A 25,027-nucleotide genomic window follows, 5' to 3' on the forward strand; every position below is an offset into this window, starting at 1 on the left:
ATTTGTTTAGCAAGATGAAACGTAATCCATCAGTCCAGCAGCAACAGCTTTGTACTTATGCATTTGTAATATAGGGCTATGGGCGAAGATCCCGAACAACTTCAGAGTCCTCTGCTCATTCTGTGGGACGAGAGAGATCCAGCTCTGCAGCAAAACAGCCCTCTCCTCCTCCCTCTGTTCCTGTAGGGAAAGAGAATAAAAAAGAAATAAAAAAGGAACCAGCACCTAGAAAGGTAAGCTTTCTAAGAAAAGTAGCTAGAGCTGGAGGAGATTTGTTAGTATATGTGGTAGCTCCTGGTCTGGCATACTGATTTAAGAGGTCCTGACTAAACTGTTTCTTTTTGTTAGGGGTGGCTCTGGACTCAGAGTTCAAGTCCCTAACAGAAAATGAATTGTTGCATGAATGTTTTTTTTTAATCTGCCTGTAAAGGCAGTGTTGAGAGAATTAATGCGATAGACTAATTTATTTTGTAGACTGGTGGAACCTGGTTTCGCTGGCTGATGGGAAAAGGAAAGAATGAAGCTCACCTGCCAGATGACAAGAACAAATCAGTAAGGCCCCTAAATCGAAAAAAACTTTATACATTTTCCTTCATTCAGAATGTTTGCCTAGATGGCAGAGAACATTGTTTTGACAAGTAAACGTGTGTAAAACTTTGAGATTATGCTTATTCCAAGACTGGCTTTTTAAAAAAAGTGTTACAAGTTTTGGTTTGGTTTGGTTTTTTTGGCTTAACAGCTTTGTTTGAACTCCTAATCTTTGACTGTGATTTTCTTGTAGATTGTTTGGGATGAACAGAAACAACGCTGGGTTAATCTGGATGAACCAGAAGAAGAGGTAAAAATATGAGTACTCATTATTTCTCCAAGTGGAAAACTAAAATCTGTACTGGCACACAGTTTTCTTTAATCTGTTATGGGCTCTTAAGAGCTGCCTTTTACTGAATTTGGATTAAAATGCACCAAATCTTGAAACTAATAAACAGGTTATATCTATTTATGGTCTACATCCTTATGGTACCAATTGTATCTTCAGTTGCTGGTGTGGATCCGGTAACTGCAATTGAATTTACAAGGGAATTTGCTCTAAACTTAGTCTGGTGTATCTCTTCATAGAGATTGGCAGCCTAGACAGTTGCTTGTTATTTTGCTGCAAACAGAATATAGGGGAAAAAAGGTAGGAGGAGTCTATAGTTTTGAAAATGTAATGCATCATATAGACATCCTGTCCATCCTTGTCATTCAAGGATCTGTCTCAAAACACAAATGATAACAACCATCATTGTAAATGCTTCCTTTTAGAGTGAATGTAGGTGGATTGCAGAAATGCCTTTACATTAGTTATTAGATGGAAGATGGGAAATACTGGTCTGCACTACAAGATGTATGCCTGTATACCCATTTTTATGTGCTCTGGAATAAGTAAGGAAAAAAAGTCAGAGGGATACTTGGTTTAAAACTCTCAGTCAACAATGTGGTTGGATTTTTTTTTTCTCCCTGCAGAGTAAGCCTCCACCGCCACCTCCGACAGGATTTCCTAAAGTTCCTCAGACTGTTCCACCTGGACCTGGAGGCCCACCTAGTGCCCCTGTCAACATGTTTTCCAGAAGAGCAGGTAACAGGCAACATTGATGCTTGAAGTATGGAAGATCTAAAGTTTTTTTTTGTCTTGCATAAAATGTGAAGGCAGAAGTCTTGGCTTTGCTGGAGCTGTTAGGGGAATGGTTGGCAACTTAGTGATATCATGGAGCTGCAACTATTGCTGGCTTAGCTCGTGCCTAGCTTCTGCACTGAGATTGCTGTCCCAACTGTACTTGAGTATTACTGTTTGTATCCCTGAAGTGTTATTTTCTGGTTTGGAAAGATGGCTTAACCAGCAAACAGTTTGAAATAGACGTGGGGATGACTAACACAAGGCTTATTTCTGTGATTTCTGGATTTTTCTGTTTTAGCTGGAAGCAGAGCCCGTTATGTTGATGTCCTGAATCCAGGTGGAACCAAGTCAAGCGGTGCTGTTCCTGCACCATCAGACCTATTTGCCCCCTTGGCACCAATGCCAATTCCTGCAAATGTGTTTGTTCCAAACTCAGGTGTGTCATGAGTGGATGAAATTGTAAGGAGGTTGTATGTCTAAGTCACTTTTGGCTGTGTGTGTATTATGTAGCCTTTAACGAACATTTAAGAATGTTCCATCTTATTAACTCCAATTTGTTCTAGAAGTAGAATCAGTCTGAGAACTGCAGTAAAACAAATGGGTTAGTAAAGCCCAGCTCTGCATGCTGCAAATAAAGGGGTTCTCTTTTTTTGCCCTCCCCCTGTCCTATTGCAGAATGGCTAGGCCATCCAAATAGCAAAATTTGAATGGTGTAGTATTCCTGTGTTGCTCAGTATCTTGTGCTCACTTCTGACACCAGTTCTTAGTTCCAAGACTTCTATTTGGCAGAAGAATGGGAGAGGTCTTGCCTGCACACCTGCTTACCATCTTTTTTTTATTTTCCTGCTTTCACTACGTGCTGTGGTGCACCGAGGTTATCTGTATGAACTGTATGCGTCTCCTGCTTGAACACTTGTAACAAGATTGGGGCATCTAGAGACACTGACACTGCCCTTTTTAAATTTCATTTTTCCTGCAAGAAGATTGGTGTTGCAGACATTCAGTTCTGCTGATGTCCCTCCTTCTCATTCCATGAAATCAAATGCCCTGATGTGGTGTGTTTGGCTGAATTCTGGTTTCTTTGTAGTTCCAGGGGAACCCCAGCCAATGGAAGGGAGTGGTGCAGCAGAGCACGCACCAGCTGCAAGTCAAACCAATGCAGATCCTGCTGCAGCTGTTGAGCCAGAGGTGGGTTAGAAAGAATGTCTTGTATATATAATTTAAACTTCTGATTAGAAAACCGTCATGATTCTGAACAATACTCTCATTGCCACAGTACATACAAAGTATGTTGTTGTAGGGATTATGTTTATAACATTTTAGTTAAAGAACTGGAGAAGGGAAACTGAAGTAGGAAGCCCCTGAGAAGATGTATTTGCTCATCTGGCAGAGCTGCAGGTTTTAGTGGGTGCAGTATGTGTCAGGAAAGGGACAAAGAACATAGGAAGAGCCACACACTGCATATTTCACCTGGCTTGATGTATTGTAACATTTTGCTTCAGTGGCATCAATATAGCAGAAATGTGAAATAGCATCATAGTAACAAAGATAAATAAAAGTGCGTTGTTTTTCTTCAGTATTTAAACCCTGCAATCCTTCCTCCTGGATCTGGACTTCCTGTTTCTAACCCTGATGGCTCCCAATCAGGCGAGGTAAGGCTTGATTCAAAGTAGTTAGCTAATGACTTTTGCAGCATATTTCAACCATGAATTTGTAGTGGACTTAACATGGGCCATCTAAAACAACAAGTAACTGATTGAGTTGCCGATGACTAGCCAAGATGGAAGCATGTGTCTGCCTCCAAAATTGTACTGAAAAGACCTCTAAGCCCATACACGAAGTTCCGTCTCCTACATTCTGTGGTGTGATCTCCTTTTTCTATCTAAGTAGACTTTTACAAGCCTTTTTCAGAATAAAATGTCCATAGCAGGGTGAAGATCTCTTTTCGCCTCCATGCATGCATATAATTTCACTAATATTAAGTGCAAGACACAACAAGGAGAATAGATTGCTATGTGCAGGCAGAGTAACATCGCCTTTGTTCCTACTAAATGTTTTCTATATCTACATAATTTTGTGCTTTAAGAAGTCCTTTTGATTTAAACTAACTTCTGGCTTTACATTTTTTTTAACTTGAAGTTGGTTTAACCTTTGGCAGTGAGACTTTTAAAGTTAAATAAAACAACTGAAAGCTTGGGGCAGTGACATGCATGACGACTTTTTTATTTGTGTTTTTTTGTATTTGTGTGTTCTTGCTGTTTTGTAGCTTTCGCGCTCTAGTTCAATGAGTTCATTATCACGTGAAGTAAGCCAGCATTTTAATCAGGTACATGTGGCTGGCCATTTTCATTTATGTTAACTTATTTTCCCCCCCTCTTCATTTTGCATTTGCTTAAATACTTACTAATGCTACTTTTAGTCATTTTCCCCACTTCTCATTTCACAGAAATAACATTAAAAGTAACTAATGATGTAGTGTTCCTTTTAACACTCAAACAGGGTCTTCAATTTTTTTGTATTCATAAGAATGCATGTAATCCAGGCATGCTTTTTGTTTATGTTCATGTTCCTGAGAGATTCACTTAATAATTTTGGTCAGCTCTTCCCTGCGACACCAGAGTAGTCAGTTGATTTTAAACAAACAAAAACAAACCAACCAACAAAACTCCTAAAAAAAATCATACAAGTAAAACCTTGTCATTCTATTGCTGCCTGTCTCAAATTGGTAATAATACCATAGCCTTTTTCATCTGCAAAAGTCCCTGTAGGAATTAAAGGAATGCTTCATCTCTGCTGTAAGTTCCAGTACTGTGGGGTCACCATAAAGGGGTGATACAAATTCTTTCTGATATTTCTTAGTAAAGCAAAGCTTGATGTAGAATGTTTATTTTGGGGCAAGTCCTAAGGTCTACTAACAAAAGCAGAAGGTACTAATTCAGTGAAGTCGCACCGGTGTCTTGTTTTGGTTTTGCATGCTTTGGATTTTCAGAGCTATTTACAGTTTATGCATGTGACATTGTTTTGCCAATTCCTACATTAAGCGAGTAATATTAAAGATATGGATGCAAACTGTACCGGCACTTCTGGCAGTTGTTACAATATGCTGCTCTGTCCATATTGTTGGCATTATTACTGTGAATATTTGCTCTGTATGACTAAGCAAACCACATTTGAGAGGCACTGAAGCTCTGCGGTTCTGTAACTGGAGGATTATCTACTTTCTAGCCTGCCACTGTACCACCTTCAGGGGGGCCTGCAGCAGGAACAGTACCGTTCTACAATCCTTCTCAATTTGCACAAGTGAGTAAAAGCCTCATCCTTACTTAGAACAAAACTATTGAACAAACCCATGATTTAATGTTTCACTAGCTTAATTGAGACTGTTGCATGTAGAGTGTTAGGCGTGCATATAGAGAAGTCTAGCACCGGTTTAAATGAACAGGTTTGCATTCAAAACTTTATTGGCAACTTTTTTTATCTTTGTCTCCAGTATGACACTTCCACAGAATGTTTTTTTTATTCCTGTTCTCCTTTTTCAGTCTCCTGCAGTCACTGGAAGTTCAAGACTGGGAAGAATTGGACAGAGGAAGTATCCGACATTGAAGTAGAATACAATGGCTTTGTATTTGGAATTCTCACTTGTGTTCTGAGTATGCGAAGAACTATTCAATCTTATGGCACATGGCATCAGTACTAGCTGCAGTTGACATGATGGAAATTTGATGACGGGTGATTTTTATCATGGGTCTCCCTGCTTGCACCTCATCTACGCAAATCATTACCAAACATGAAATATATGTAACTTTTTCCTTTTAAGAAACCTGGCTAGAAATAGCTTTGCTGTGATAAAGAATAGACACAAGGGAGGAAATAGTTGCTGTCTGTTACAAAAACTATTTGTAAATTGCATAGGCAATTTATTCCTTAAGTTTATTTTAAACCCACTAGTGTGACCTTCAAAGACATAGTTTCAGGGATTCCTTAATTTCTGAAGGATGCCCCCCTCCCAGCGGGGGAAAAACATGTCCACATTGTAACATAACACTCTGTGGCCTTAAGAGGACCATGCACAATTGTAATGCTTATCAAACAGGACTTGGTTTGTTGGTGTGTGAAATTGGAGATGTTCATCTGGGAAATGCCTCACACTGGTTTGTTTTTTGAAGGAGGGAGGGGGCCACAGCTCATCCAAATAAATTGACCTATATTGAACGAAAACTGTGACTGTAATCTAATACTAATTTGATTTGGATCTTACCTAGTATGTATGTAGTTTGTGGTTTAGACTACTTGTAAAGCAAATTGTATAGTCTGAAAGAAGCTCTCTGTATAATAGCCAATGCTGTACTATTTGACGAGTGAGTGTTCTTTTAAGTGCAATACGGTTACTTGCTTTCTCTCAAACCGCTGGCACTGTACAATTAAGGTGGTAACAGCTTGAAAGTTGTCTACATTTTTTCCTGTTGAGTGCCAGAATCAGCATAATACTCTGTTCTTGAATTTCCATTACTAAAATAACCAAGGTCTTAAATAGCTAACAGCTGAATTTCAAACATACTAAAAAGATTAGACCTCTGCCGATGGACTTTAAAATCTTTAGGTTTTAATATAGGAAATCTTGAAAACCATGATATGCAACATTCATATTCACTGAAGAATCTGAATTATCTGCAAAGAGAGAAATAAACTTTAAATATTTATTAAATCATTAGGCCATATTTTATTTAGAACTTGCCACCAAAATATTTGATTTTACTTGAATTTCTGCCCATGAGTAGAAATAATGTGAATGTGAAATTGCCAGTGTTGGTCCCCAATTGTTTTTGGTTTTGGTTTTTGTTTGTTTGTTTTCCTGAATAACTCCACCTTTCTGAGATCTCGATAGCCTTACGTATGTCCTAAAAGGTTTGTATGTAGCAGAAGTAAAACGCTGTTTGGGGGGATTAGAAACCTTTGCATAATGGTCCATGCTCAATTGCAGACGTGGTCAGCAGCAGTGTTGTTTACTTTTCTATAACTGAAACCTAGTCAGACACTTGGTTTTCCTCTAGTTCAGCCAGGCTGCTGCTGATTTTTCTCCTTTCAGTAGAGACTGCCAAACAACTGAATTCAAGAAGGCTTCCTTTGAGCTGGGAGCGGCTATCTTTCCTAAGTGTAAGATTTGACACTGTAAATTCTTAAATAAAATATTTTGCGCTCTGGAGCACTTTCACATTTTACTACTACTTGTGATTATTGCTTTAGCAGGCTGGGTGAGGGAACCTCTCCTCTATCTTTGGAAAGAATCTGGGGCCGTTTTGTGCTGTAACTGGCTTAAGAGTTTGTGCCTGTGCATCGGGCTCTTCACTGAAATGTTCCAAATTGAAGCTGTAGATTTCATATAAACAGCTGTTAATTTTAAGTGTAAAATGCTTTGCTTTAGGCTGCTTATTTAAATACTGCTTTAATCTAGGGTGGATCGTGACAGCCGTGGGCTGTGAGGTTGATTGATTGACGGCTCGCCCCCCGCAGGGAGGGGACGGAGGCGCGGTCCTCCGGCCGCCAGGGGGCGCTGCCGCTGCCCGGGCCCGTGCCCAGCGCCGCCGCCGTTGCTACGGGGCTGAGGCGGCCTCTCCCGCCGCCCGCTCGGCCTGCCCGCCCCCGGGCCGGGGCTGCCGCCCGCCCTGCCGCCGCCGGCCCCTGGGGGAGAGAAGGGCGGCTGGAGCCGGCGGGGCCCGGGCCGCGGCGGGTGAAGTGGAGCCGGCCTCTGCCGCGGCGGCGGCAGCGGGCCTCGAGGTCAGTGGTCTGCGAGCGGGGCCGCTCTCCCGGTGACCGGGGGTGGGGGGGCTCGTCCGGGGCTGGGGTCCCTGAGGGGGCAGGGGCTGGGGTGCTGTCCCGCCTGCCCGGGGGGGAGCGGCCCTGGGTGCGGGAGCAGCGTGCCGCCGCGGGCGGGCACCGCGGTTGACGGGAACCGCGCAATAACGGGGTGTCCCCCCAGGCCCGAGTGGGCCTCGTCCCCCCTTCCCTGTCCCGCAGCCCCCCCGTTCCCATCCCATGGCCCCCCGGGTGCTCTCCCGGTCCCAGCGGCGGCGCCCGGGTTTGGCGCAGAGCGAGGAGGCGGCAGCGACCTCCCCGCTGGGAGATCCCGGTGGGAGCTGAGGTGGCTGGAAAATTCCTGGCCTGTGGCCCCGGTGCTGCGGGCAGCCCAGGGCGGGTTGTGCCGGGGCCACCCCACAGCGAGCGGAGCCAGCAGTGGCTGAGGCGCAGGTTTCATTTCCTTCTGCACTCACAGGATACACAACCTTCTTTTGAAGCAGACCACGTGCAGCCGTGATGCCCGCAGCAGCGAGGGAGCCGCTTCACTGCTCTGCTCTGGAAAAAAACCAGAAAATAACATTCATTTTCTAACAAGGTCACGTTAAGTTTTGTATTGTTCCTGAAGGGAGGTCCTGTGAGGAGCTTGCTTTCTGATTAAGGAGCGGAGTTCGCAGCTCGTAACTTTTCATTCTTATGTGTTTCCCTTGGGGAAATCGGGTATCCCGCCTCGTGAAATTCGGCAGACAATGCATTTGCCTGCAAGAATACTTGCCCTTCATCTTCAACTAAAAATTGAGCTGTCTTTGATGTCCGTGTCTTTCTGGCTTAAAGCCCTGTCAACCAGCGGGGGTAAGCAAGGGAAGGAAACTATGCTCTGAGGAACTTTTCTTAAGGAGCAGCATCCATAGCCGGTTCCTGGGGGAGAATGAGTACTCCAAATGGATTTCCACAGCACTCGGGGGCATGTGTTACTCCGAGCACAGAAGGTGGAGCAGTACAGGACCTGCATGCGAAAAAAGCTGGCAAAGCAGCAAAGAAGGAGGCTGGTGGCAATGGGGTGCTTCCCTTTGAAGATCATTCAAGTGTAGGCAGCTCTTTAAATGAAAAGCTTCTAGCAGGTGAACTCAAAGCTAATGTGAAAATTAAATCGGTCACTCCAAGGCCTCCTCGGAAACCCCGGCTGGAGCGTGCTGCATCCCTGGATGAGAAAAGCTGGAGGAGGTGGAGGCGGTTTAGAACAAGTCAGGAAAGTCTGACTGATCCCAATGAGACAAGTTCCTCAAATGGTTCTCTGCAGGAACCATCCCTCAGCCCTCCCGTCAGGGGTAGGGCAAGCCCCTGCCATCAGTGCTGCCAGCAGAATTCCTTGCACAGTTCACCAAATGCCTCGGAAGCCAGTCCTGTGGGGAAGAGCAGAGGAGGCACCTCTGACCTGGGGAAACGAGCCTCTGAGATCTCCAGTGCCTTTGGTGGGCTTCTGCGGGGGAAGGCGTTTGCAGGCGGCAAACCCCGGCTGTCCCAAATAATGCCGGCTCGACCTCTGCCACCCATGGAGTTCAATGTGGCCTCTCACACACTGAGGACAGCTAATAGGATTGACTCAGATTGTCTGGATTATCGACATTATTCTCAGCCCAAGTTTGGGAGGGTAAGCAGCAGCTTGAGCGATACCAGGCTGCATGGCAATGGGACGGTCTATGATAATTGCTCTACAGACTCCATGAAATCTACGTTCAGCCTGCTCACTCCCATTCGCTCCAAGGATGTTCGAAGCAGGTATGTCCCCCAGCTTCTCGTGGCAAAGTTTGCGGTATGCCAGAAGGGAGGTGGCTGCCCTGCAGAATCCTGCTGGGCAGAGGCAGAGAACTTCCCACTGACTGGAAAGCACAGAAGTTGTTATGGGTGGTGGTTTAACCTGCTGTGGAGACTGGAAACAGTTTGAAGATGAAACAAGTAGTACAAATGCTCTCTATTTGCTCCTTTTAGCTGGGTATTTGTTTTCATAAATACAAGTTTGATTTGCTGTCCACTTGCTTGTACTATTTAAGTAATCTGTTTTGAAGATTAAGAAACAGTGGCTGTGCATGCTAACAGTTGGGGTTTTTTTCAAATCTAAAAGTACATGGGGCTTGAACTGAAATGTTAAATGGCAGGGAAACCCCCCAAATATTTTAGCTTGAAACTATTGTGCAGCACATGCAGTGCTGTCACAATCCTGTAGGATGCTGAGGGCCCTCTGCAGATGTTGAGCTTTTTTGGCTTCTGGCGGGATCAAATCATGTACTGTGAACTGCTTCAGTGTCCCACAGGAGCTCATCTGCTCCAGTTTTCCCAGAAATCTCTTGAGGAAGAGTGTGACTGCACTCGGATCTCAGCACTTTCTCCTAGTGGGGCCCTGATCTCTTGCTCTGGTTGCTCATTTGTCTTCATTCTTAGTTAAGTTTAGGTTGATGATTGGAGGGAACCAAGATGGGTGTATTAACCTGCTTGGTAGTGTATCGAATCCTTGTCTTCTGTTGGCTGCAGACCCTCTATTTGTGAAGACCTGCCAGCACACAAACACTGCAACTGGTATTATTGGTAATACTGCAGGTCAGGAAACATGTTAAAAGGTCAAGGATACCAAGTACTCAGCTAAGGGTACATGTTACAGACATACGACAGTCTGCAAGGCCTTAGAGGGATAAATCTGATCATTGATCCAAAGAGTGGGAGTTGGTGGTGCAGAGGAAAGTAATTCTGAGATAAAAAGGGTGATTTTTTCAAATCTAAAAGTACATGGGGCTTGAACTGAAATGTTAAATGGCAGGGAAAAAACCCAAATATTTTACCTTCTGGTAAAGAAGCCCCGAAGATAGGTTGTGACTTGTTTGCCATGAGGGGTTTTCTTTCACTTCCTTCTGCAAAGCTGTTAGAGTCAGGTCAGCAGCTGGGTAGACCAGTGGGTTGTACAGCATTCTCTGACATCATGCTGTCATGATTATTTGCAGAGCTTAAGCAAGATTAAAAATGCTTATTCGACTTGGAGCCCTTTTGCCAATACCCCTTGCTTTTGTAACCAGTGTGTTTGGAGAGGCAGGTGACGCAGGGCAGATCTACCCTCTTTAAATGTGATACTCTTTTAGACCTCAGACTCAATAACTCATTTACTTGAAAGCTAATTTGATGAGCTGAATTGAAGGAAGAATGTCAGTTTGAGTCCTTGATTAGGAGCAACTTAGTGCCAGAGCACTGGGAATGGTGGAGCTATTTTTCATGTTTCAAGTAAACTGGGCTGCTTCAAGATACTCAGAAATCAAACCAATCTCTTCGTTTTGTGTCTGTGGTAAGTACTAGAGGGATTTGAGGACTTTGGATGGCTTCAGTCTTCTCAGCACAGAACCTGTGCAGCATCAGTCTCACGTCATACTCTTGTCCTGATGTTGAAAATGCCAGTTTATGACAGTAGTTTTGTTTTCTTGCATGTGATCCATGAACTGTATAAGGGTTGGAACTTTATAAGGAACTTTAGGCAAGCAAATAATACAAATAATACTAAATGCCATTTTCTTGAATTAAAGGTATGTTCTTAATTAACTCAGGATTGAATCTTTACAACTCATTATTCCAACTGCCATGCCATTTCCTTAGATGCTTTTTTATGGGTCTTCTGTTGATAGAAGCTATTTGGAAGGCAGCCTTCTGGCAAATGGTGCCTTACTGGGAGCAGAAGAACTTAGCAGATATTTCCCTGATCGGAATATTGGAATTTTTGTGGCCACCTGGAACATGCAGGGCCAGAAGGTATGTGCATGTAAGTCTCCACAGGTCTTGGTGGCAGTGGTAAGGTTACCCCATCTTTACTGCAAGGACTGGTGCAATGGTTTTTTTTCTGTTTGTGACTATGTTCCTCATCAACCTGAGTTTGTCTTTATCAAATTACAAGGCCCTCTCGTGCATGTTCATCTTAGTGAGAGAGTCATTGTAAGGGGGTTCCTCAGACACTAGGTATGGAAACAGTGACCTCGCTAAGTGTCACTCTGGCTTTTTGTGGCAGCTCCTTCACGCTCTGTTGCAATTATAGAGCGTGAAGGGTCATTATAGAATTAAGGGTCATATGAAGTTGACAGTTCAGTGCTTGTGATGAGAACATGTCCGATAAAGAACACAGCCTCCTGCCTACATCTTTAGGTAGCCAAGGAATTCAAGATTGATTCTACCAGGTGACTGAGAAGCTGTGCTTGGAAGAGCACAAGCAACCCCTGGGCTGTTCAGTAAATAGCCTATGCGCTTCATAAAAAGTAAGCATTAGAGGAAATTAGAAACATCACATTGCTGGCCCACATGGCTGAACTGTGGAATCTTGGTGGCTGCTGGAGTGACAGCAGTTGAAGTGTGCCTTTGGGAAGGAGAATTTTTAATATTATCACTTAACCTGTTTTTTGAAGCCTGGATTGTTTGTGTATGTTGTGGAACTTGTAGCTTAGGCTGCACCTTTCTAGTGCTTTTCTAGCACATCCTTGCATAACTAATACTGCTGGTTTATCTCTTTTCTTTTCTTTTGGTTTTAATAATAGGAACTTCCAGTGAATCTGGATGACTTCTTATTACCAACAGATCCTGACTATGCCCAGGACATGTATGTCATTGGGGTTCAAGAAGGCTGTCCAGACAGGTAGCAAAAACAATGTAATGAACCATCCTTTTTTATTTTTAACTAATTACTTTGGTTTTAATTAGTCTGGAAAGAGTTTCCATCATATTCTTAATAGTTTCAGTAAACCCCCCATTTAATAAGACTCTTGAATTCCATTGCATGAGCACCAAGGGAAATGGGTTTTAGAGGAAAATGTCACAAAACTCTGTAAATATGGAACTTGGCCCTGTTGTTGGGACCGCTGAGAGCAAAACTGTCTGATTTCTGTGGGCATCTTACAGTAGATCTGGGCTGGCTGTGAGCTTGCCCATGGGTGGGCTGTTAGTGTTAGCAGCCACGTGCTCAGTAGCAGGACATTGCTGCAAATTTCTAGCCTGCCTGGGATTGACTGACCCTAGAAGAGCAGGTTGAAGCCTCATGTAGGACTCTGCTTTTTTAGGGTATCTTCCCAGTGGGACTCTGTTTTCCTCAGATTTGCAAGCTGCTCGGTGCAGTAGCTGTGGTACTCTCTCACCAACACGCAGAGCCTGCTGCATGGCATGTGTGGAGTTGCATGTTAGACTGACGAGCCTTCACTGCAGCATCGCTGTGGCCGTGGAAGTTTTGCCTATGCTTACTTGACATTCTTTATCAGAAGGATTTCTCTGTTTTCGCAGTGCTGATTTTCTTTCCTGGTTATTGTCTCTTGTACTGTCCTTGTGATCCAGCTGTTGTTCTTTCCTGCAGAAGAGAGTGGGAGATCCGCCTGCAAGAGACGCTGGGCCCCCACTACGTCATGCTCTACTCTGCAGCACATGGGGTGCTGTACATGTCGATCTTCATTCGGAGGGACCTGATCTGGTTCTGCTCAGGTGTGTGGTCCAGTAAGAGCTGGAGAGCAGGGAGGTGAAAGAACTGCTGCCATCCTCTTCCCAGGGCTGTCCCTCACCTAGCTTTCCTGTTCACTGCCTCTAGAGGCTTTTCAGTAAAAGCAGCTTCTCTTTCTCCTTCCAGAAGTGGAGTATGCCACAGTGACAACACGAATCGTATCTCAGATCAAAACCAAGGGAGCTCTGGGAATCAGCTTCACATTTTTTGGGACCTCCTTTCTCTTCATCACCTCCCACTTCACATGTGAGACATTTACAATCTTCTTAGAAGTGTCCTGATTGAGGGAAGAGGGGGGTTGCTTTACACAGGTAAAAAAGCTGCAGAGGACACAGGAGTAGGACAGACTGAAGTCAAAGCTCAGGATTGCTGAGCTGAAAACAATAAGGGGGGAGGATTTTTTGGTAGCAAACTTAGAAAAGAACTGTGTTTAGTAAACCAGAAATTAATTCTGCACAATTGTATCCCTTTTTCCACACCTTCTGTCATTATTTTTCAGAGTGTGTGCTCCCTGGGCCAGTGTGTTACATTTTACATGTGGAAAATGTCCAGTGTCCTTTGGAAGCTCCTGTTGTAACCAGAAATGGTAATTGAATGAAAATGATGCATTGTTGGCAGTAATGGGGTTTCTGTCTTTCAGCTGGGGACAGTAAGGTGAATGAGAGGAAACTGGACTACAATAAAACCATTCAAGCCCTTACACTTCCCAAGAATGTTCCGGACACAAATCCGTATCGATCCAGTTCCAGTAAGTGTAAAACCATTGTGGTATGGGAACCCAAATGGACAGTTTGTGCACTGTCTTTCAGTCTACACTAAGGAAGAGAGAATGAGAGTGCTAATTTCAGACAGTATAAAAAGAGACCATGGGATCTTTTGACTGAGGATGTTTGTTAGTCATTTTTTTTTTAGGTGGGGTATAATTTTGGAGGAAATTTCAGAGAAAAAGTTTAAATGGAGAGGGAGAGAGAAAGCTCAAAAGGAATTTTCATTGGTTTTTTCTCAGAACAGCAGTAAGATAATTTTGGTGTAATTTTTATCAGTGTTATGGATGTTCCACTTCCCAAGTGTTTTCTAGAACAAGTAGAAATTAGTTTATTTCAAAACTTAAGAGAAGGACTGTTGTTTCAGTTTGCATATACACAGGTCAGCACATTGTTTGCCTAATTCCCTTACCATTTCTTAATACTGTGCTGTTAACATGAAGTTTACATATATAGCTAAGCCCTTTTTCTAGAAAGATGAATTTACTCTTTATCTGCAGTGTAGCATTAGGTTTTTGTGTTCATACTGGTTTTAGGTCCTACAGATATTTTGGTCTCTTTTCATCTTTTTGTATGATTTTTTATATTTCTGTTCTATTTTCTACTGGTTGTTGATTACCACATTCTGTGGTGGTCACAGGCAGAAAACATGCTCGAGTGTTAAATCTCCTGGTAGTGAAAAAGAATTTTTGCCTTATGTTCTTTGAACTTACCTAGCAGCACTCTCAGTAAGCTATGCATCACACAGCTCTCACTTCAAAAGAATTAAGTGAGTTTTGTTTTAATGAGCATGTAGTATATCTTATACTTTAATATTCCTCAAAAGTCAAAAGGAGATTCAGGGAAGAAAAGTTTCGGAACTTTTCAGGATGTTTACCTTTATACTGGCACTTCTGGCTTGAATTTGCAGGTGATGTCACCACTCGGTTTGATGAAGTATTCTGGTTTGGTGACTTCAACTTCCGACTAAATAAGGACCGTGAGACTGTGGATTCCATCTTGAACCAAAACCTGGAAACAGACGTGTCCAAGCTACTGGCATATGACCAGCTCACTAGTGAAATGAGTAGGGGTGAGGGACAGCTGTTTTTCACCCTAGTCTCCAGGAACAAAGATATCTACACACAGAAATTATTACAGCCAAATCCCTATTTCCTAGCCAAATCCCTATTTCCTAGAGACCTTTCCTGCTTTCGCTTGTTAAGTTCCCTAAAAAAGAAAGTTAGTAGTTGTCAAATACAGTGGCAGCCTGTACAAGGGACTTTTTGCTATAGCACTTTGCTATATAGAGTGTAATCTCCCAAGCCATTTACTGTTTCATCTGACTCCTCTATAAATGGGACATCATTCTGTCACAGCATCTAGGGTGTTTAGATACGAACAGCTAGCATTTGCAAAGCATCATGAGCTTTCAGTGGAAGGAGAAGTGTGTGCACCAAGTGTTCTTTGTTTAAATAGCCACTGGCTGAGTAGCCACTGGCTATTTCTTAACCTCACTATGTAAGAAATTGAGCATGCTCCCTTTCTGGAGCCCAAGCCCTGTTTTTTCTAGTCACGCATGTACATGGCTGCTGTGTCTAGCCAGCATAGTTAAGCAGTGTTGAATAAATGCAGAAATGCATCAGGTTCTTAGGAAGGAGAAATCTGTTGTCCATGCTGTTCTCTCCTTCTCTTACAGGGTCTATTTTCAAAGGATTCCAAGAGGCTGACATTCATTTCCGTCCTTCGTACAAGTTTGACATAGGAAGGGACAGCTATGACACCACTTCCAAACAAAGGACTCCTTCCTACACGGTAAGGGATGATTTCAGAGCAGCATGCTTGGAAGGGCTGCTCAACCTCACATCTGCCTCCAAAAGGAATTCTCACCTGCAAGAAAAAGCTGCCTTCTGCAGTTGGTATGCATGAGATATGATTGTGCTGAGATTTGTTGCTTAAGGGCAACAGGGCAGGTGGAACTGGTTTGGAAGAAAGGATTATTGAATCTCTGCATACAGGGAGAGTTTGGCACAAGCTGCTAATTTTGTTTTCCCTGCCTTACATCCTGTTTGAGTGCATTCTCCCCTGCACTCCGAGCTGGGCACAGAACCGCTGTTGGGATCAGACACTCATTCTTCATGAATGTATCCCTGTCCGAGACACTGAGTGTGATAAGTGAATGGATTTGTCTCTTGTGTACTAGTGCTTCTTTCCAGGGTGGATGTGCAAAGGGAGTTACCATCAGTTTCCCCTCTCTCTCTGCCTCCCAGGATCGAGTTGTATACCGCAGTCGGTACAGAGATGACATCCATGCTGTCAAGTACTCATCTTGTCCTGTGATCAAAACTTCAGACCATCGGCCTGTATTTGCCTTGTTTCGTGTGAAAGTGAGGCCTGGCAGAGACAAGTTAGTACCTTCTTATGCCACTCTGTATGATTGCATGTGATTCCAGTGATCCTAAGGATATGCTCCTCTTCGGAGTTTGTCCTGCCAGGACAGTTCCTGGAATAGAGTTTATCCCATGTAGCGCTTTGCAACCTGTTTGTTTTTTGCGCAATGTAAGCAGTGGTCAGAGCAGTCAGAGCGCTTAAACCTTGCACTGACATTTGACATCCCTGCTGCCCGGGTGCCTTAATCCTCCTGAAGGAGATAAATGGAGTCTATTGCAATTGACTATAAATCTGTTTTATCTGAGATGCAGCTCTCTCTTTTTTCTGTCAGCATGGACAGGTTTCCTCATCTGTTCCTCTTTCCCTCTTTGGGATCAATGCTGTTTTCCCTCCCCAAAGGTGGCTGCATTTACACGTTTGTCAGTGGAGTATTTTGTGATCCTCTAAGTCCCTAATGTCCCACCATGGGCTGTTGCTAGTAGAACTCCTTATAAAATTTGGCTGAGTCACTGAAATGTAGTTAGTGTCTTTTCTGTGAGTAGCATGGTCAGGGATTTCAAGACCCAGGTATCTAGAAGATGGGGCTTTCTCAAAGCACTTTATCAGCAGTGCAATTAGAATTGGGATTTTTTTTATTTACGGGTATTAAATATCCACTAAACAGAAGTAGAGCAGAGTCTATGATGCTGGAGTTTCCTTCTGGTCTCTCTAGAGCAGACCAAGGTAAGAACTGTTGTGCATGAACCATACCAGCAGATACACCAAGTTAACAGTAAGAGAGTTTAGCTTTTCAAATGAGTGAGTTTTTTGGGTTAGGGTTATAAAGGATGTCCTCCATGTATGCCCTTTATGAATACAGGCATATTCATGCTTAAATTGAAAGTACATTTGCCTTTTTACAACTAGTATTTTCTTCATTCAAATGCATTGTGAAAAACCTTAACTTGTTGCTGTGGAAGAACAACTTTGTTTTACCCATTTTCTCCCACAGCAGCAGCTGAATGCCTTAAAGGAAAAACCAGGTTTCTGGCCTTTGTTGTGTGAACCAGTTGGGAAATGTTGGGCAAACAAGAAGAGTGTATTTGTGCCCTGATCTAATTGCTTGTGTTTATATTGTAGCATTCCACTTGCAGCAGGGCAGTTTGACAGAGAACTCTACTTAATCGGTATAAAGAGACGGATTACAAGGGAACTTCAGAAACGGCAAGAGCAAAAGGACCAAAAATCCAGCAGCATATGTAGCATTTCCTGAGCTGAAAACTCCGCAGTGCTTCTGTTAGAGGTGCCCAGAAAGAGGATTTCAGGCTACAGCAAACTGCAGGGAATTGTCTGCTTAAGCACCTCTGGTAGCTGCTGCGGATTGTGAAGAATGTCTTAAACCTCATCCTGGATTCATTTGCATGAGCTAATCCATGTAGCTCAAGTGCTTTCGCTGAAGAAAATGGAGTCAGTTATTTAGGACATCCATCCCAACAGATGTAACTGATTTATTTTTAACCACACTATCTATGGAAGTAACCAGGTGCAGTCTCTTGGTTCTAAGATGACTCCACGCAGCAGGCACAGCTTCTGGAATTGGCATCACCAAGGGCAGGGGACCCAAGAAAAGCCTGCAGAAAGGTGAACTTTTTTGTTTGTCGGTTTGATTTGATCTGGTTAGCTTACATATGTTGTGGGGTTGCTTTTTTTCTCCTCATCTGTAGCCAATCGTACGGTATTCTGTAAAATGTGTAACAGGGACCAGTTAGGGGACTTGGGCAGTTTTGTGTACGGATGGTGCTCCTGTGTTTGGCTTAGGCTTTTTTGGTCCTCTGCAGCAAGATCTGTGTGAATGTACTACTGTACATCTGAAGTGTAGAAACATTGCCTTTCAATATTTATTTTATAAGCCTTCTGTTACTAAGGGGGTAAATATCAATCTCACACCATAGATCTGGCTGTTGAGACTGCTTGAAACAATCCCTTCCTTAACTCACTTGCCCTCCTCAGGGGTGATAAAATATTACCTGCCTTCAGCAGCAGGATGCTTGAGTTGAAAATAATGGTCTAAGTACAGCTAATGTGTAATGCTTCACCAAAGTGATTATAACATCAAGTGAGTATACTAAGGAAGTACACAGAGGAACTGCAGCAAGTCAGATCAGCGCAGTTCCATTACCTCTGATTACAGTTAATTCCATTTGTTTTTATTTTTCCGATTCAGTGAACTGTGAATAACTCGCTATTTTTGAAGTAGTGTTAAGGCTAAACATACTACATGGACCAGTACAGCACTAGTGAAATGTTAAATACAGCTAATACTTAAAAACTTCATGGGCACAGATCAGCTGGATCATTAATCACCTTAGTACATAAAACACCCCGCAAACGACTTGAGGAAGTGCTGCTAACTATGCAACCTGTCCAAGACAGAGCTTCTGTTCTGCGGTACAAACATTTATGGCACTGACCTGTCTGTAGCCATCAGGTATTTGGATTTCCTTTCTTTTTAAAGGAATAAAAATAAATTAATGCAATACCTTAAATGAGAACCAGCTCTTATTGCAGGGTTGTCAGAACTAGAGTTCTTTGACTGTGTGTTGTTCGGGTGATCTGAGCCATTTGCCTTCAGCTGGAAGAGCAGGACAGATTTCTTCAGAATCATTTGCATTGAACAAAGCACATTTCACCTGCCAGTTCAAGAAACCCAGCCATTAGCTGATGAATTTCAGAACTCGTGACATTTAGAGATCTCTTTATTTTCTTACAAACATACACAACTGAATAGGACTTCCATACTGTGGGTTCCACAAGAAGCAAACAATGTTTTCTAGTTGTATGAGGACAGGTATAGGGATAAAGCTGGTAATAGCTGCCTCAGTGTTCTGCTCCCAGTTTGACTGCTCCTTACAATACACATCTAGCAAGTGAAGTGCTGCTGTGCAGCCATCTACATTTTTAAGCCACATATGTTAGGGGATTATGTAAATCGAATGTTTTATTCCTCTTTTTTGTGTCTCCATTTCTTTAGCGTGTCAAATGCATGGCACTTAGCTTCACATCATTCAGTAACATGGTATCACTTTCAAGATTGTAAGGTTTCTAAATATTGTCATTTTGTTGATCTTGACTGCTAGCTAAGTGACAATCTCTGCTGCGAGACCTACAATTATGTCTTCTTTTTGCAAGGCCTTAAGTTCATCTGAGTGACAATGAAGAAAGTAGGTATGAGTCTAAGGTGCAGCAACTCCTTTAATAACTTTGTTTGTATACCGACTCTGGAGTAAAAGAACTTTTATTCTTCAGTTCACTTGCAAGTGAAAAAAAAACTGAATAGGGTTGCTTTCATTCTAGAGTAAGTGTCCATGTAGCGTTATGCGTGGTATCTCTGCAGATGAACTCCACAGAAACTTAGCTATGCCGTAAGTCTACTCTCCTCTGAGCTCTAGCAAAATTATAAGTTATTTCCAGACATGTGACTTCTAGTATTACTACAGATGCTAAATTACACCCATGAAATGGATCGATGATGCTTGTAACTAAACCTGGGCAGCAAGAAACTTGTTGCCGAACTTTACATGGATAATAACTAGTATTTTCCTAATTCATTTTGACAAAGTCTTTGTTTACCTTGGTAACAGTTATAACTATTCTTTGAATTCAGATAGGTAAGTGGAGCTCTTTAACATGCCACCACATTCCTCAAAAGAAGGCCATGCACCAGGACCTCCAGTCCGACAGCCCCACTTCTACTGCTGATGTGATTAAGTGGTAACACGCAGCAGTGACTTACTTCTCAGATACATGCTTTCAGTTGTAGTGATGTATATTTTGGATTGCTGTGTTCTCCTCAGCACCAAGAGAAGGCTGCAGACATCCGTCTTCTCTTGTAACCTACTCAAAGGGTCAAAGTACTCATATCCAGAGCCAGGGTGGGCAGCCTTTAAGCCCAATGTAACGAGCAATTCACAGCTCAGTGTTCTGAAGCAGCTTTGTTCAGCTGTACTGTAGCTCCATGTTTGCACAGTATGTCTGGAAAGATTGGGGGTGGCGGTGCAACAATATTATAATCTCAAAAACATATTAAAAAAGAAGCAAGTCTGTCTGACATCCACAGAACACACTGCTTTATCGGAAGAGCCGGTACATCCGAGGGAGTCGCCCATCCTTACTGGAAAGTGCTGCCTGGATGTGTTCGTAAGTGGGCAAATCTGTTAAGTCACCCAGTGCAGCCACAGCTGGTTTTTTATGAAGCATCTTAGTAACCACTCTCTTAATATCTGTAGATTTCACCTGACCTGTGGAGAAAAACAAGCAAACAAAAAAAGCCAGAGCTGTGACAACTACATAGTAAATAGCATGCAGCAGCTTTACTATTGTGCCGAGTCAGACCCTGTGCTCAGAAATCGATCACCAAGACCTTCTCTACCATGCTTCTGTTTTGTCCTTCCTTCTGACAAAAATAAGCACTGTGCTAGCCTGCAAGCAATTGAGAAGATCGGTTTGAAATGCCTATCTGTCATGTTTATACCCCTAGGCTTTCTAAGACAATTCATCCGCGCTACCAGAATATGTTGTAAGTTGCCCTGCCCTGCCTGTACCTACAATTAATTCAAGGCAAGGAAAAGCACTGTGTACTCACTGATCAGGGCACAGAGCTCGTGAGGTAGCTTCCTTGTGTTTGTTGCCAACACCTGCCTTCCCACATCTTCAAAGATAACTGGCCGAGACTCAAGATTCATCATGAGCATGGACTTCAGCTGCGTCTTCGCTCGCTCAAGTTCTACCTGTAAATAAGCAGCAAGCACAAATAGATGTTCCAAGTTGTCTGGCCACTGCTCTCTTAATACACAATACCACATAGGAGTTCTGCAAACTCCTTCCTCTTTGTGAGGGTGTTGCTAAAGTTACTATATTCTTTTACAGAAATACATAACATATCTACAAAAATACATTCCAGCAAGGCTAGTCAGACCATCTGTGTAGTCTGGAAGTGAAGCTGCTGACCTCTCCTACTGCTCCTGCCATTAGAATGAATTCTCTTGTGATGATTTCCACCATTTCTCGAACCTAGGAAGAACCGATAATTGAAAGAAGATTAAAACAATGCTTATTCTGTTAACATTACTGTCTAGTAATAAGCAATGTAATTACTTTTTAAGGACACCTGTCTTTGAATACAGGGCTATATACCTGTTTTGGATCTGCACTGGCATGTATACACAGGAGACCTGTATCCTCGTAACTGTGGTGGTAAGAGGTTGCATTATACATCCAGTGGTGCCTGTGAGTATACAAATAGTATTGAGAAATTTAAAAACCAGAGTTTAAATGTAAAAATTAAACAAGCGTTGACAGTGAGTCCCCTCTTACTGCATTTTCAGGATTCTCAACAGTGTCAATGAGAACTGGCCTCTGACAGTTTCTGCGTGTGCCATCTACTTCCTTCTCTCCACTTGCACCCTTTGAGACCAAACCCAGAACAATACAGAGCACTATTACTGGTACCTACTGCCAATTCCGTTAATTAAAGCATGGATTGGACTAAGGCAGGAAGACAGGATTCCTGGTCACTTCTGCCTTTTACTTTCACCCTCTTAAAATGCCAACCCAACTGACAAATCAGTCCTGCATATTTCAAGTGGAATAACCTGATGTAAAACCTGGGGGTGTTGACTTTAGGCAGATGAAGCCTTCCATGTGAACCTGCTAGAGGAGACTGTTTCTGCTATCCCTTAAAGGGAAACAAACCTGTTGAGCACATTAAGATACAGTCGGGTGAACATGCCCTTGCCAGGCCCTCCAGCTGAAAAAGAGCCGCCACCTCCCATCATCATGTTTAACACCGCAAAGGGAATGAAATCTTCTTCCTGAAATGCAACAAGAAATTCAGTCAGCTAACAGCAGAGCTCTCAAGGGACTGGCATGAGTGAAGAGGCAGAAGAAGAGTCAGAAAGAAACATGGCACAAGAACAGCGTAAAGGTCAGTGCCTTCATCAAAATGTCCGTGAAAAAGCTGCTTGTCTGTACACAGCAGCAAGAGTGCCAACGTTTACATAATGAGATAGTATTCTGGGATTCTTCAAGTAGAGGGCACCCAAAACAAAGTATTTTAGGTTAATACTTACTAAAAATGAACAGCTTTCTAACCCAATCATGATGTGGGTAAGCTCTGGGATGGGAGTAGGGCCCAGACTCACATCGGACATATCTTTTTCAACCTGTGGGAAGGGCAGACAAATTATTAGGACAGATTTTCACCTCTGTTCTATCCAGCTTTATATATTCCCAGTAATTAACATGTCACCCAAATAATAGCTGTCATGGCCAGTTTTGGCTCATATTCATTAGCAGTGTGGAATTCTGTCGGGGGCTGGACTAGATGATCTCAGAAGGTCCCTTCCAACCCAAACCATTGTGTAATTTTAGAAAAGCAAAGAAAGAAATTTTAGAAAAGCCTATAAAGAAATCGGCTCAAATCCAAATCTGCACCTCCAACAGACAAGAAGAGGCTTGATGCCACCTCCACCTTCCTTTTACCTTGACAATGCCTCCTGTGTACTGAGCCACAGATCTGTCCACATCCTTGGTCTGCCCACTGCACCACACTGGCTCCACTCCAAGCAGATACTTCTTTGCGCACTCCACTAACTGCTCGTGCTCGATTCCCACCCCAGCCAGCACCATCCTGTCTGGTGTATAGTAGTTGCGCAGGTACGAATGCAGGACTTCTCGATCAATTTTGGCAGTATTTTCTGCTGGGCAGTACCTGTTCAATCCAACTGTATTGTCTCTGTAGGCTGCCTGAAAGGGAACAGGTAAGTTAAAGTACTTACCGCCCTTCATCCAAACCTTCTCTTTCTGTTTTAGAATTACACCTACCTGTTTGAGACATGTAAGAGAGGAAAAGCTGAGCATTATTTCACTAATGTCAGCATAACTCAACAACGTGTTGTCCCCCATGTCAACAAAGATAAGTTCTAGATATTTTAGTTAGGTTAACATCTTTCACGTGTGTAGAATGTCAGATTTAAATTAGAGAGACAGCAAAATTGTCCTTCCCACCACTGAAATATAATTGAGTAACAGAAAAATCTGTTTTCAGGAGGAAAAGAATGCAGCATGTCTCATCCAGGGGACTGCATACAAGATAGACTTTTCAGCGTTTTACCGCATGGATCATTTCTGTGAGGACAGGCTCTGGATCAGGTCTCATATTCAAGTCTTCAAGCTCAAACCGTATAGCTGTCCGAGTCATCTCAATTTCTTCATCTGTAATAAAAAAAGCAAGAGATCACCACCACCACACAAAATACCAAACTGCTACATAATAACTTCTTGATGAGCACAATCAAATGAAGAATTCTGAAATCTAATAACAAGTCTTGTATTGGAATTATTTTTTTTCAAGGCAGAGACTTAAGTTTCCAGACCTGATAACCTGGGCTGTAGCACCACATCAGCCAGCAAGTTGACCACTGTGTCCAGGCCTCTGGCATCAGCAGAAACAGCGTACATTATGGTGTCCCTGCAACATAAGCAGACAGGTTCTGCATCGAGAAGTCACTTCTATGATTGTTCCATAAAAGTGCATCAGGAAATCACAGATAAAGCTGCTTGATTACTCATTAAATGCTTTTGAAAGGAAACGACACATTTTCATAACCCTTTCAGGTTCATTTCTGTAGCTTCTTAGAAGTTGCCACAAATGGATTTCTGCTGCTTAGAAATAAAAAGCAGCTTTTACTGCCACATGCTAGAAAAAGCAACTCAAACTACTGTCAGCATTACAACCACTTAGGTGGCACAGCACAAAGAGCATCATACCTCGATGCCTGGCAGTCACAAATGCCCCCGTGCTTTTCTAAGGTGAGCAGAATTTCATCTTTACTGCCAAACTGAGCTGTGGACTAAGAAAGAAGATACCAGCATTATTAGTTAGTGAAGTAACTGTTTATAATCCTTCGTCGTAGCCCAGAACAGGCACCACCTTCTACATTATTTAAGTCAAAAGGTTTCCTAAATACTCACTGACCTTGGAGCTGAAAGCACAACAGACTTTCAAAATAGTTAACTAGGAATACTATCACTGTTTTAAATAGATCAAACCCACCGCATGGGCCCTGCCCTCGGCTGCTCTCTTCCAATCACTCACTGCTGTGCCCATTTACTACGCGGTTTGGCACTGACTCCAAGACCTGGCTATGATAAGCGTGCTACTCACGGAGAAGGCCAGCTTTTCCAAGAAGTGAGAGATGCCACTGAGGTATTTCGCTTCATGTCTCGATCCCGAATTTATAAGAACTAGCATTAAGAAAAGAAAACGTCAGCACGACATTTAACCTCCGCCAGCCCCGGTCCTTCCAGTCAGGGCAGGCAGCCGGCTCTTGGGGGAGGTGAGGCCCGTCCCGCGGCGGCCCGGTTCCCCTCCAGCCCCCCGCCGGGCGCCGGTACTCACGGCCCACGGTGCAGAACTGCCCGAACTTCTGTTGGGAGGCGACGCGCAGCCCGTTCTCCAGCACCGTCACCCGCGTCTCGAAACGCTCCCGTCCCTCGGCCGCCGCGAAGACCGCTTTGGGCACACCGGGCAGCGGGCAGCTCAGCGACACGCTGGGGTAGGCGCCGCCGCCGCTGTAGCTCCGGCCGGCCGCCAGCCCGCACCTGCGGCACAGCGGGAGCCACCGTCAGCGAGGCCGCCCGCCCGCCCCTGCCCCGCTACCGGGCACTGAACCTCCCGCGTCCCGCCGTACCCCCTCCCCTCCCCCGCGGGTGAGGGAGGGAGCGCTCACCGCCGGGCCGGGCCCCAGGCGCCCCGCCGCAGCCACGCCATGGCGACCGCCATCTTGCCGCCCACCGGAAGCCTCGCTGCCCCCGGCGCGGGGTCACGCGCGTGGGGGTCAGGCGGCGCTGCGCAGGCGCGCTGGCCCCGGGGAAAGGGCGGGGCTGGGCCGCTCAGGGAGG

At 43.8% G+C, this 25,027-nt stretch overlaps 3 protein-coding genes across 9 annotated transcripts in view; 2 read left to right on the forward strand and 1 right to left on the reverse strand.

Annotated features, from left to right (window-relative positions):
• The window catches only part of SEC16A (SEC16 homolog A, endoplasmic reticulum export factor), a 31,927-nt gene extending 25,061 nt beyond the window's left edge, over positions 1-6,866 (forward strand). For 5 of the 6 annotated variants that reach the window (XM_080401943.1, XM_080401946.1, XM_080401947.1 and 2 more), the window contains 10 exons: positions 75-233; positions 475-552; positions 782-838; positions 1,504-1,615; positions 1,953-2,090; positions 2,742-2,842; positions 3,232-3,306; positions 3,921-3,980; positions 4,880-4,954; positions 5,194-6,866. In XM_080401943.1, the coding sequence (XP_080258069.1) occupies positions 75-233; positions 475-552; positions 782-838; positions 1,504-1,615; positions 1,953-2,090; positions 2,742-2,842; positions 3,232-3,306; positions 3,921-3,980; positions 4,880-4,954; positions 5,194-5,262 (924 nt within the window). In that variant the 3' untranslated portion in view covers positions 5,263-6,866. The remainder of the gene's footprint in view (positions 1-74; positions 234-474; positions 553-781; positions 839-1,503; positions 1,616-1,952; positions 2,091-2,741; positions 2,843-3,231; positions 3,307-3,920; positions 3,981-4,879; positions 4,955-5,193) is intronic. The other variant, XM_080401945.1, reaches the window with a different exon arrangement.
• Positions 6,867-7,013: 147 nt separating this feature from the next.
• On the forward strand, positions 7,014-18,612 carry INPP5E (inositol polyphosphate-5-phosphatase E). Of its 2 annotated transcripts, XM_080401962.1 has the most exons (11): positions 7,014-7,429; positions 7,926-9,226; positions 11,110-11,233; positions 12,007-12,104; positions 12,813-12,937; positions 13,080-13,199; positions 13,594-13,701; positions 14,628-14,789; positions 15,396-15,511; positions 15,967-16,103; positions 17,207-18,612. In XM_080401962.1, the coding sequence occupies exons 2-11, from the start codon at positions 8,376-8,378 to the stop codon at positions 17,337-17,339; spliced, it is 1,974 nt and encodes a 657-aa protein (XP_080258088.1). In that variant the 5' UTR covers positions 7,014-7,429; positions 7,926-8,375; the 3' UTR covers positions 17,340-18,612. The 2 variants fall into 2 exon arrangements, with proteins under 2 accessions (XP_080258088.1, XP_080258089.1); XM_080401963.1 differs by lacking the exon at positions 7,014-7,429 and having other exon boundaries at positions 7,458-9,226.
• Positions 18,613-18,804: 192 nt separating this feature from the next.
• On the reverse strand, positions 18,805-24,992 carry PMPCA (peptidase, mitochondrial processing subunit alpha). Its single transcript, XM_080401971.1, has 13 exons — positions 24,856-24,992; positions 24,525-24,727; positions 24,291-24,370; positions 23,894-23,976; positions 23,500-23,594; positions 23,238-23,338; positions 22,607-22,870; positions 22,195-22,287; positions 21,818-21,936; positions 21,260-21,350; positions 21,074-21,136; positions 20,709-20,853; positions 18,805-20,364 (listed from the first exon to the last, which is right to left on the reverse strand). Exons 1-13 carry the CDS (start codon positions 24,906-24,908, stop codon positions 20,195-20,197), a joined length of 1,560 nt encoding a protein of 519 aa, XP_080258097.1. The 5' UTR covers positions 24,909-24,992; the 3' UTR covers positions 18,805-20,194.
• Between the last annotated feature and the right edge of the window lie 35 nt (positions 24,993-25,027).

The sequence above is a fragment of the Falco punctatus genome (genome assembly GCF_963210335.1).
Source record: "Falco punctatus genome assembly, chromosome: 9".
In the NCBI taxonomy this organism is placed as follows: Eukaryota; Metazoa; Chordata; class Aves; order Falconiformes; family Falconidae; genus Falco; species Falco punctatus.